General features: G+C 39.7%; 1 protein-coding gene across 1 annotated transcript in view; it reads right to left on the reverse strand.

Annotated features, from left to right (window-relative positions):
* Positions 1–2,345: 2,345 nt before the first annotated feature.
* The window catches only part of LOC136762253 (lysophospholipid acyltransferase 2), a 96,338-nt gene continuing 85,576 nt past the window's right edge, over positions 2,346–13,107 (reverse strand). The window contains exons 7-13 of the mRNA XM_066716224.1: positions 12,139–12,322; positions 10,359–10,551; positions 8,273–8,376; positions 8,095–8,159; positions 7,027–7,159; positions 5,366–5,517; positions 2,346–2,876 (exon numbers count right to left, since the gene is read on the reverse strand). Coding sequence (XP_066572321.1) covers positions 2,684–2,876; positions 5,366–5,517; positions 7,027–7,159; positions 8,095–8,159; positions 8,273–8,376; positions 10,359–10,551; positions 12,139–12,322 — 1,024 coding nt within the window. The 3' untranslated portion in view covers positions 2,346–2,683. The remainder of the gene's footprint in view (positions 2,877–5,365; positions 5,518–7,026; positions 7,160–8,094; positions 8,160–8,272; positions 8,377–10,358; positions 10,552–12,138; positions 12,323–13,107) is intronic.

Here is a 13,107-nt window from a genome sequence, read left to right on the forward strand (position 1 = left end):
AAAAGCATTTGTTGAATTCTCACTCTCTCCCTTTCCCCTTCTTACAGTCTTTGTATATTATTTTCAGGAAAGAAAAATTGCTTCTGGAATCAAGAAATCGCTACTTTGGTTGACAAACTGCTAACCATTAAGCTATCAATATAACATATGGAACAAACAAACAAACAAACAAACAATAAAACAATCAAAAACAAGTCAAAAGCACATCAAATGAAGGAAAATAAATATTTCTAATGTGCGAGTCACATGTAACACTACTTCCATTACAATTAACCCAGAACTCCCCCGAAGTGCAGATCAGCACCAGATCTGGATGAAAACAATTGAACTAAGATGCTGATCGGTTCTACACCCACTGGGACACATCTATAGAAAGGGAATAACTAATCTGTTCTGCATAATTCTTAGGTCGCCGTTTCTCCATCGATTATTATTGCCATGGAAGAAAACTATTCCTTTAAGTTTCTTCAAAGCCATCTTAAGAGTTCATCGTACAGGGAAACCTACTGTGGATTGCACAGTCAGGAAAAAAAGAAGAAAACAAAAAGTGTGACATTGTGAGTTTGTGTGTGTGTGTGCATGGTCTCCTAGACACTAAACAGAGGCCGATATCCGTTTCAAGACAAAACTAAAACGCCTGCAGACTGATTTGAAGATGTTACTTTGTAAATTCATTACAGGCTGGACTGAAGGATGCCAGATGTCTCCTAAAAAGATCTTGAACGTCAGTGAGCTTTCCAGTCAGCTCATATTGCTACATTTAAATAGGTCCACCATTGATTCATTAACATCTTGCCCGTCCCCGTGCCCTCCCCACCCTCTGTAAAACTTTATAATACGAATTGACTCATACCTTAGAAAGAGTGACAAGAAATAGTACACATGAACTCAATACATTAGCAGTAATAATAACCCTGGAATTATTGCTTCTTTACTGGGTACTATACAGCACAAGTAAACATTAGTAGTTGACAAAGAGTAGAACGGTAGATCAACACAGCAGCTAAGACAGACAGACAGGTAGACAGACAGATGTAATGAAAGACACAGAATGGCTGATACTTGAGCAGAAATATTAATCTATGATCAGAGCCTTTTCCCACTGCTGCTGAATAGAGTACATTTGAAGAATTTAGGGTCAAAAGATGATAGAAAAAAAAAAGAATGTATGAGGACGACCTTCCAAAGAGGCCACTATCTACAAATGCAGACTTTGAAGGTAAATATATATAAAAATATATCTAAGTGTGACTTGTAAACCTCCGATGATATGCCAAAAATTATAATTTTCATATTTCCCTCAGTACAGCAGTGACTAGTTAATCTCAAGACATTAGCAGATGCTGATAACAACACGTACCACATGTGTGATCCAGAATGACTGTGCCTCACATACGAGTTCAAATGGAAACTGTACTGACTTTATAGGATACTGCAGTATTCAATAATTGGTCAATAATTGTTACAATTACCTACACTAAGAAATAATTTTACCCGGTGACTGAAGGAACAAAACATAATAAACAAACAGGTGATGGTTCTAACCACACCCCTCTATAAAATGCATGTAATAAAATGGTACTCTGCACATTTTTATGAAAATCTTTTCAGTAGTCCAAAGTAAAAGGTCAACTTCTCAGAGCCTGAAACCCTCATATCCTTCCATGCTGGCACCCAACTCTGTTTATATCCCCTCACAAATAAATCAACGGTCAGGGCTTGGACATTGGGATCAGGTGCATCACACTGACACTGTGACAAGGTAAGGCAATCGGCAAAGGCTTGTGTTCTGAAGAAACCTGCAATTAATCGTAAATCCTTATGTGAGAGTAAACTGGATAATTCCACAAGAAAAACCCAAACAAAAACAAGCAAATAATGAGCCCTTGAATGAACTTACAGAGAGGATGGAAGGACAGTTGTGGCGCAGATCTCCCCCCCCCCAATCATTGCACAGCCATGCTTGTAAGAAACTAACATTTTAGAGGAATCTGAATGCTAAATCGACTGATTAGAACTACCTGTTGGCTTTAGAACAGGAAACATAACAAATCAATATGGCATGGATGGATCCTAAGGCCTATTGAAGGAGATTGGCATTTAATATACTGTTATTATATTGTGTGGTTTTATTTTTTCATTCTTTCTACTGGAGAGGTCATAGTGTATTTTCACAAGGACAAAAACCCTCTAAATACCATGATCTGCCAAAGACGAGAACCCTGAAGAGCACTGTGGTTAAATCGCCATCGCTGAGTCGCCGCCTGACCCTCGCTTCCCAACAGACCACACACCCGCGAGCATCAGTCCCAGAGCCACTTAGTAGATAGAGGGTTTAAGGCAACTTTTTTTTTTTTTTTTTTATTTATTTTATTTTTTTTTAAAGAAATCATTTTGCATACTTCTGCATACTGGCAATGGATTTGACGATGTTATAATTCCCATCCCCATTGTGGTTATCCTTATTACTCATTGATTCTCGTCGCTCTTTACGCAGTTACAGTGCTCTGTGTCAGTCCCACTTCTTCAAGCCAATACGATCCCTCTCCTTAGTGCTACTGGAAGGTTGTTTTTGTTGTTTTTAGATTGTTTGTTTGTTTGTTTGTTTTTTTTCTTTAAAAAAAGAACTTCTGCACTCGTGTCAGTGTTCGAATGTTCTCCCCACCCTCGCCGCGACGGGCGTTCAAGTCGCTTTCAATTTCTGGTTGTAGTTGTTGTCTGTGGTGGAATGGCTGTTCTGGACCACTGGCTTATCTCCCTGTTGGTGGGGATGCAGTAGACAGTTGTCTTGCTGTCTGTTTCGTATATGCCTTGGTTTCACTGGTAAAGCCAAGACCAACAGCATGCAAGCGACATGTACACAGAAGTACCATGACCTGGGGAAAGAAGAAACCGGTTTAAGATAGGAAACAAAACAATCCTAAAAATACAATACATATCTTTTAAAACTTAATTCTCTAGAAAGACTGCTAGACTGTTTAGTATTCAGACCCCTTTAGCCAGTGACATTATATAACAAGACTAACCACAATGCACTGCTGCAAGTCCTGGCTGTAATTGCACTCATTTATAAACGATAAGTTGGCAACCACCCGTTGTCATGTCATTTCCATTTAATCAGCTTGCTTTATATACGCAATATACTCTGCAAAGTTCGATCCCTTTAATGCCGTAGCTCTTCAAAATGACAACATAGATCTCCTTTATTAATTTTTATCCTTTGAATATAAAGTGTAAAGGTTGATCTCAACTTACACAGTTAAATGTTCTGCCCAGGGCTGTAAAGTGTCTTGTTGAAATTTACAGGCATTGTGAATCGTTAGTTTTTTTGCTACTATGAACTGCATTCCTACAGTGAGGGAAAAAAGTATTTGATCCCCTGCTGATTTTGTACGTTTGCCCACTGACAAAGAAATGATCAGTCTATAATTTTAATGGTAGGTGTATTTTAACAGTGAGAGACAGAATAACAGCAAAAAAATCCAGAAAAACGCATTTCAAAAAAGTTATAAATTGATTTGCATGTTAATGAGTGAAATAAGTATTTGACCCCTTCGACTTAGTACTTGGTGGCAAAACCCTTGTTGGCAATCACAGAGGTCAGACGTTTTTTGTAGTTGGCCACCAGGTTTGCACACATCTCAGGAGGGATTTTGTCCCACTCCTCTTTGCAGATCCTCTCCAAGTCATTAAGGTTTCGAGGCTGACGTTTGGCAACTCGAACCTTCAGCTCCCTCCACAGATTTTCTATGGGATTAAGGTCTGGAGACTGGCTAGGCCACTCCAGGACCTTAATGTACTTCTTCTTGAGCCACTCCTTTGTTGCCTTGGCTGTGTGTTTTGGGTCACTGTCACGCTGGAATACCCATCCACGACCCATTTTCAATGCCCTGGCTGAGGGAAGGAGGTTCTCACCCAAGATTTGACGGTACATGGCCCCGTCCATCGTCCCTTTGATGCGGTGCAGTTGTCCTGTCCCCTTAGCAGAAAAACACCCCCAAAGCATAATGTTTCCACCTCCATGTTTGAAGGTGGGGATGGTGTTCTTGGGGTCATTCCTCCTCCTCCTCCAAACACGGCGAGTTGAGTTGATGCCAAAGAGCTCGATTTTGGTCTCATCTGACCACAACACTTTCACCCAGTTCTCCTCTGAACCATTCAGATGTTGGCAAACTTCAGACGGGCCTGTACATGTGCTTTCTTGAGCAGGGGGACCTTGCAGGCGCTGCAGGATTTCAGTCCTTCATGGCGTAGTGTGCTACCAATTGTTTTCTTGGTGACTATGGTCCCAGCTGCCTTGAGATCATTAACAAGATCCTCCCGTGTAGTTCTGGGCTGATTCCTCACCGTTCTCATGATCATTGAAACTCCACGAGGTGAGATCTTGCATGGAGCCCCAGACCGAGGGAGACTGACAGTTATTTTGTGTTTCTTTCATTTGCGAATAATCGCACCAACTGTTGTCACCTTCTCACCAAGCTGCTTGGCGATGGTCTTGTAGCCCATTCCAGCCTTGTGTAGGTCTACAATCTTGTCCCTGACATCCTTGGACAGCTCTTTGGTCTTGGCCATGGTGGAGAGTTTGGAATCTGATTGATTGATTGCTTCTGTGGACAGGTGTCTTTTATACAGGTAACGAGCTGAGATTAGGAGCACTCCCTTTAAGAGAGAGCTCCTAATCTCAGCTCGTTACCTGTATAAAAGACACCTGGGAGCCAGAAATCTTGCTGATTGATAGGGGATCAAATACTTATTTCCCTCATTAACATGCAAATCAATGTATAACTTTTTTGAAATGCGTTTTTCTGGATTTTTTTGCTGTTATTCTGTCTCTCACTGTTAAAATACACCTACCATTAAAATTATAGACTGATCATTTCTTTGTCAGTGGGCAAACGTACAAAATCAGCAGGGGATCAAATACTTTTTTCCCCCACTGTATACACGTGTGTATATATATATATATATATATATATATATATTATATATATACACACACACACACACACACACAGTGAGGGAAAAAAGTATGTGTGTATCTGCATTTCAAGTCATCGGAATGTAACAGCAGTCTTTTAAAAAGCTATTTATTGGATGGATTTTACAAATACCATCAGCTTAGGTTAAACTCAAAACAGTAGCTAAGAATCAGTAGGCAATTCTCATGCAGAAACTTTTTTTAAACAGTTAAATGGTCCTTTCATGGCTGGAAGTAAAGAGACATTTGGTGTATTAATGTAATTTACTTGTTAACAATGACAACACAGCTCATGAGACAGAGAAAACCTTTATAAAAGAGTCAGATAACTCCACTTTCATGTGACAAGACTAGCGATCCATGCAGGGATGTATGAATTGTACTTACTTGTAAAACTTGAGAGATGGCTGCACTGAGAGCAACACAAATGGCACCACTGTGTAAGATATGGCAACCTGAGTGCCAGCCCAAGTCATGACATCATAGACCAGTTTGTGTTTTGAAGAGGCGAGGAAGTACTGTCTCACATTGTGTCTTATCTGGAAGAGCAGGTCAACAGATTGGTCAATGTCATTATTTTGACACACACTTGGAAATCTGTTTCATCCATTTCATCCACACAAAGCACATATACGCTTTATAATGCTAAAGTACCACATGATTATCTTGCTCTGTAAAGGCCCAATAAACCATCTTGGTTAAATTTAGAACTCTCCTGAAACATAAATAAATATGCTGTAGATTTTATAATAGATATTTCATTAATAATTATTCAGTTTCATGATTATGGGTTCTCTCTACGCAACTGAATCAGAAGAACTTAAACTATGAAAAAAGAAAACCATGCTAGTTGACCTAGTTTATGTAGATGAAAAATGTTGTTCAGCAATTAGACCAAAATAGGGTTTTGACATTTCAATGTAATGACTAATTTAGAAAGACAAAATTATGAAATGGCAATTAATGCATCACCTCCTTTGCCCAAGATGAAGGGATTCAATATTAGAAGAAACAGAGCAAGTCAAATACTCTGAAACCTCGTTCTCTTATGCTTCACAATTGTCTTAACATAACCCTATCAACACACTAAGGGGTTTTGTAAATATGTATTTAAATGTTGTTGTTGTTAAGACAATATCATAAAAACTGAGAATTTCCTAGAAGAGTATAAGTGTGAAAAAGTGGAAGCCTTTAGGCTCATTTTCAAATTAGTCTGACCGCAGAGAACTTTTATATTAAACACAATACGGTCACATTTCTTACTTTATACCTCACACATTTTTTAGTAACAGTCAGTGATTATCTTTGCTCGACAATGCTTACTTCACTATCCACGCCAATGCCACACTTGTACAGATGGAGTGTAAATCAGAGGACAGAGATTGAAGGGGCCGAAACTTCTTAAACTAGGCGACGGTTCATTACCTCCAAATTCCTCTCAGACATGCCACTTTATCTCCACAGTATGACTGGGTTCATCGCTTTCGTTTTAGAAAAATATACTTTTCTTTATTGTGCCTTCAATTTCTCTTTCGGAAGGGAGCTCCATTTCATCAGCGGCGCAATTAAGTATGACACATCGTCTCAATTCAATTCAAAAACCTTGTTCAGAATCTTACGGCAGTGCTTTTATCCGGTGGTTCAGGTTTTTCAACAGAACTAATACTCAGTCATGTTAGGGTAGGACGACTGATATTTCTGTTCGACAACTACCATTATTTAAAACCCTTTGAGAGGTTTGTATTGTACCCCATCATCGATATATTTAGAGCCTTGCCTTTGATGAATACAGGGCTTTTTAAAGCTGTCAGACCAAAATATTGAGCAATGCCAGTCTTTTACACTGTAGCTACCATACAGCCACCTACATGAAAGGCTACTTCAAAATCGCCCTGTGTATATTTATACATCACCATCACCCCCGTATCGACCCAGGACTGGATGAAGCATCTTAAAATATGAGAAAGATATTTTATTTTTACCCATCTATCAGAGAATCATTTTTTTCTCTCTATCATCTATCAACATCACAGTGTGCCGATACTCACCGCACGTGCTGCTAGCGTCATTAGTATGCCTGTCAGAAACGTGATGTAATATCCTGGATACACGCCGTGCCACATCGCTGATAGTAGGAAGGTGGCGGCTGTGGGGTTGTAAGGACATCTCTCATAGCACACCCTGTACAGACCAGATACGGCTCGGTTAGTGTTCTGGAAGAGGTGGAACCTGTGGCACAGCCTCCCCGAACGAACCACTGAGACTCGAAGAGGGTCTATATGGATGTTAGATCAGTGATTCTTAATCCTGGCCCTGGAGAACCCCCTACCCTGCTGATTTTTGTTCTAACTGAGCTCTCAATTACTTAATTGAACCCTTAATTAAAGTAATTTGATTATATTGGAATCTTTAAATTGTGCAAGTGATAAAAAGTTGGTTCCTAAAGATCATTTCCTTATACAATTTTATACTTAACTTAACCCCTACTGTTAAAAATATTTAAAAGGCCCCGTTATGGAAATGTAGTTCAATTAAGGATCCATTTAAGTAATTGACAGCTCAGTTGGAACAAAAACCAGCAGGGTAGAGAGTCCTCCAGGACCAGGATTGAGAAACACTGGATTAGATTATGCCCTTAGTGTTTCCATAAAAGTTACCCCTCTGCCAACATTTATTGCTTCCCTTTCATCCATGCACAGCAGCAGTTGATGGTGGTAGAAGCAGTGGGTGAATCCAGCTTGAGGAAATCCAGCTAAAGGCATGCTAGAATGGTTTGTACCTCTAGGTGGCACCACCTGAATGGATGCATAATCCAACTGTTGGCTTGTTATTCACCTGTGTATGTTTACATGGGGCAAGAAGCTACCAAAAATAAAATGGGGTGTACGTTGGGGGATGTTTGCCCAAGTCAGTTTATCACAGCATTTGATGCATTTAAATGTACGTCTTCCTTGCTCTTTACTGCTCTCTACCATGAATGATCCATAATCTACCACAAATAAACATCCCTTAATGATCGTGGTATTCCCATTGTTAAGTACACGCATGTTGAACACATAGGAAACTACTGTAAAACTGTTCATTTACGAAACTGTACATTTGCTTTAATTTCATACCTTTTGAGCCAGAGTGCAGTCTGTATATTCCAGTTATCGAGAAACATCTTAAAACTGGTAGCAAACTGTGGAATCAAAAATAAACCGGGAAAGAAGAAAATGGAAATACTGGTCAGAAAAACACACCGCAGAAGCTGTAAAAAAAGTACAGGGAATTTAAATGAACCCGAAGTCTTACCTCTATGTCCAATATTCGTAAGTTTGAAATCAGATCCCATCTTGGCGTGCCATCTTTGTTGTACCCATTGAAACCAAATCCAGCTGCATTGTTGATTGCATCCGCTGTCCAAAAACATCAGGAAACAACGTTAGTTGCTGGCTCTTATAACACTTCAGAAACTGTGCAAAACACTACAATCCAAGCAAGTCCAATGCTGCTCAAGGCAAGTGTCAATGCACGGTGTCACTGTAGGCAAAACACAATTAAACTGGCCAACAAAAATACAAATCTGGACTTGTCTTCAGAAGTGTGAGACAGGAATTTTACAATTAACTCGATCCAGCTTAGTTCAAATGAAATGTCCCAATACTTTAGTGTGTACATGTTTGTGTGTATACATACTAATTTTGAATGTACCATTTTCACTAGACAACAGCAATCGCAAAAGCAGGTTCACAAGGAGTTGCATGTGAAGTCCATTCATACAAATTGTGACCAAGCTTTCCATTCACAAGATAGACTCAAGGGGGCAGTATAATAGTGTTCAATTACCTCATCTGAATTAATCAGGATCATCTGCGTTTATGATCACATACTCTCACTGCATTCCTCTAAAAATAAACTCATTTATAACTTCTCAGGCACAGTGAAAAACCTAGTCAAATTTTAGACACTCAATGCCAAACGACAGAGTTATTTTTGCAAAGAAACGAGGAGCTGTAAGCCTGGGAAAAACACTGTTAAGCATGAATATTCATCTTACTGAACTTCAAAGCAATTCGCAATATTATGAATCTTTGTTTCAACGTATTCAATCCAACAAACTGCAATCCTGCAACACAGCGCTCTAATTTAGGCACATGTGTTTCAGGTATGAACACCAGCAAAACTTTCAAAGATCTGAAAGTCAAACTCCCAATTCCAATACTTCCAATGCTTGTTGTTTGACTGGAGATCCTTCATGCTACACAATGCAAACCTATCAAATATGTTTTTCATTCGCAATTGGCACAATAATGGAAATTTTGATGTGCTTTGTGTTTTTAGGGCTCTCTATATGTGATCAAGAAACAAGGAAAATCCCCTGTTCCAACAGACACAGTTTAGCAGTAAACTCCAGCTGTCTGAATAACCAGGGATGAAAGGTACTTTTTTGGCTTAAATTAGTCAAAACAAACATTCCTTTCTCTGGCAATCCTCACCAGAGGAGGAAACGAGGGGGATACGTGTGACATTTGAATAGGAAATGAGCACAGCGGTTTTATTTTCTAATCATTTTGTTTTCAATCCTCCTTCTGGTGTTTTGCAGTGATATTACCGACAGTGTCTACTGAGGTTTCCCTAGAGGACTTCCTTTAACACACTGCATTCTTAACCTTTAACCTTCAATCTTCCACCTCATACCGACAAACAAAACAGTTGCTCACACTTCCTAGAAACACAGACACAGAGAGTGAGAAATACCAACACATCTTCTAATCTTTTACTTTTATTTGAAACATAACTTTTGAGCAAAATTGTGTGCCACCCTAGGAATCAACTTCTCTTTAAAATATGATTTGTTTCTCTTAACATTTGAGGAGGACACTGATTTATCTAAATGCATCCGTCTTAACCACTTTTGTTAGGTTTGTAACATGTATTTGTAGAACACTATGTTAGTGTTTGTAAAACTATGTAAGCTACCTTGGATAAAGTTGTCTGCTTAATAACTCATAATAAAAATAATAATGCCTAGAGCTCTACATTGCCCATTTATGTGGAATACTATTGCTATAGAAAGTCTTTATTTTAATGCAACAGAAATGTCTACATGTATTAGAACCGATGGATCTTGAACAGAAGAATAGGGGAAGCACAGAAAGAGGCCAAGAGGCTGTTTTGTAAACCAGTCGTTGTGATTATCTCGTATAACTTCATGAACTACATGAACATTTTACGATGCAGCAATTTTTAGAGCATGCTGTGAAGCTGAATACTTATTATGTCACGCACCAATACACTGGCGGTTTGGACTAGTGGCTGTGGTACAATCACTTCTATTGCGTTTGAATCAGTTATTTTTTGGATAGGACAATAAGCCAGTATTGGAACAAGAGCTTACCGAGGGTCCATACAAAATAGTACTTTGGTCTGGTGGCCAGCATAGACAAGTACAGGTAAACGACCTGGGCGTAGAAGGGCGTTGATGCAATGAAGGCGTCATCGATATTGTGCACGACTGTAAACCTTCTCGAGATGGTCAGGAACACGAGGAGGGAGATTGCACACACGGACAGCTTGTGAATCACATCCATCTGAAAAGCAAAGCAGAGGGAGAGCTTATAAGGGGTGAATTCCTGCTTTCACATGACCAGATTATCAGTGGAAGCTCTAACTTTAAAGCACTAACAATGAAAGCAAAACAGCTCAGGTTTTGCAATTCAGGCATTTCACATTTATGGTCTCACAGTTTATTTAGAAAAAATAGCAACAAACCATTTTGTTTTAACATATTTTTATGTTAAACATATACATTTCTGAGATTCCTGAACATGCACAGAGCACAGGAGCTATTTAACAATAGTCTTATTAACTAGGTTTTGTTTAATCCAGCAACACAGAATTTAACAATTGGTTATTTAACATTGCATGCAAAATCAGCATTTGCAGCCCTGTTAATTAATTAGTGTCCTATCAAAAATGCAAATGCTGCTCTTAAAGGTCATTTTAAATGAATTTCTAGTGAAGTTGAAGCATATTGAGACCGTGTTCATGTATGTTTGGATGTATTTCGAAGTGTGGTTTAAGCCAAGCTCTATTCTCACATTCTGTAATTTAGATCTGCAAGACTATTGTCCCTTTACATAATTGGATCAGACCCTAAGAAATCAATTGTACCCTGTGCGTAAGGAAATAATTAACAGCAAAAGATAGAAATGGCTCAAAAGAAAGCGCTTATCATGGGTAAATAGAAAATTCTAATAAAATAATCCTTCGAGATGCCGTAATGGCAAATTTGATTTATAGGGAGAGTAAATGCATGGTTCCCCAGCTCAACCTGGTAAACAGCAGATAAGGTGGAGAGGGTTAAGTAATAACCTGCTGACTCTGCCTTAAGATAACCTGACTCGCTGCTTACAATGAAATCTCAAATCACGGGAGAACATTAGCAATGGCTTTTTTCTTGCGATGAAGGCCCTGCATCTGGCCTACGCTGACACCAGCTATTTCTGCACTAAATCCCCAAAGGGGCTTTCTTCAGGCTGTAGATTTTCATAGGAGCTCTTAAGATATGCGGTTTATAGTGTATGACATCGTATGCAGCACGTGGGATGTAAGATTCATTTTCAACGGTGATTCTTAAAGCAAATTCCAGTTTCACTTCCTTGTCTGGTTAGGTCGATAAACATCTAAAACACACTTCTGGTGCTTTGCATTTGTTTCTTTTTAAACCTAAGAACAGTGTTTGTTTCCCCTGCTTACAGTCCTTGTTAAGCTATAGTGCATTGGTATTCCTGTGCCTGCATTTTTTAATAATTCATGCCTTATCAGCGTAATGTTGTATGCCTTTGACTACATCTGTTGTATTTACTCTACCTGGATTAGGAGCTACACACATTTAGCAGGCCCATGCCTTGGGTTTGTCATGCTGTGTGTCAGGTTACAGTCAGACAACAAGAGCTCCAGGAAAGACGCGTCTGTAAAGGTGGGCTCAGCAGGAGCTCGTACAACGAGACTGAACTTGTCACAACACAGGGAGGGACTTCAGACAACCAATAACTACACTAACTGTGGACCCCGAATAACGTGGAGAATAAACCAAGTCAGTTGAGACATATGCTTGGCTATATTATAATAGCAAGCAAATCCAATATATTAAAAGGGACGTAGTAACAGCCTACCTTGGGGGACGGATCGCTTTGCTTGTACTTTCCATTTTCTTTGCCGTTTGTCTCCAGATGTTGAGGGTAGTAGGCTGTTCCTTCGATGAAAGTGATATAGTCTTTGTAGGAGCAGGTGGGCCCTGCCAGAATACCCATAAAGTTACAATTGTAACTTAAATACTCCAGCAAGCTTGGCATGCTCCTGCAACGCAAAAACCACAAGACACAGTCAACAAATATATAAATTACACAGCTATCTTCCATCTGTTTATGGTCATTTCATGTAACGACTAATAGCAGGTCAAATATAACTGCATGAATAGCAGCTTGACAAGAAGAACTGGCTGATTGGCTTCCTCAAGTCTGTAATCTTTATTACCTTCTTGTGGCAGTTAATGTGCCAATTTTACATTTTGGGTTCCCTCCTTAATTAAGAGGCCGAGACGATGTTAAATTACTACTCTTGTATTAATCCAGTTATTTAATCATTAACAGACAAAGGCCGCCATGTGGGAAATGGTAAACCACACACAGTTTCCATCTAAACGGCAATGTAGTTTGACAACACAGTGCACAGCCCATCTTTGTCATGCTACAATTTTGCTGCATTTTCAGTTCGGCTCTCGGTGGCGATGCATTTACCCCACACTTCCATTTTGGCCGTGTGATGCTGGAGTATTGGAAAGCTTTAGTTTTCAACTGTAATTGGAATCCACCACACTCTCTCCTTCTTCTTCTTCCGCAAAAAATCTAGGAGTCACCCTCGATCCTGCGCTCTCCTACACCCAGCACATCACCACGCTGACGTGCACCTGCAGATTCTTCCTGAGCAACATACGCCGGATCCGTCCCTTCCTCACCGACTACTCGACTCAGCTGCTCGTCCAGTCACTGGTCCTCTCCCGCCTGGACTACTGCAACTCCCTCCTGGCCGGCCTGCCTGCATCTACTACCCGCCCACTCCAGCTCATCCAGAACTCTGTGGCT

The sequence above is a fragment of the Amia ocellicauda genome, chromosome 1, assembly GCF_036373705.1.
Source record: "Amia ocellicauda isolate fAmiCal2 chromosome 1, fAmiCal2.hap1, whole genome shotgun sequence".
In the NCBI taxonomy this organism is placed as follows: domain Eukaryota; kingdom Metazoa; phylum Chordata; class Actinopteri; order Amiiformes; family Amiidae; genus Amia; species Amia ocellicauda.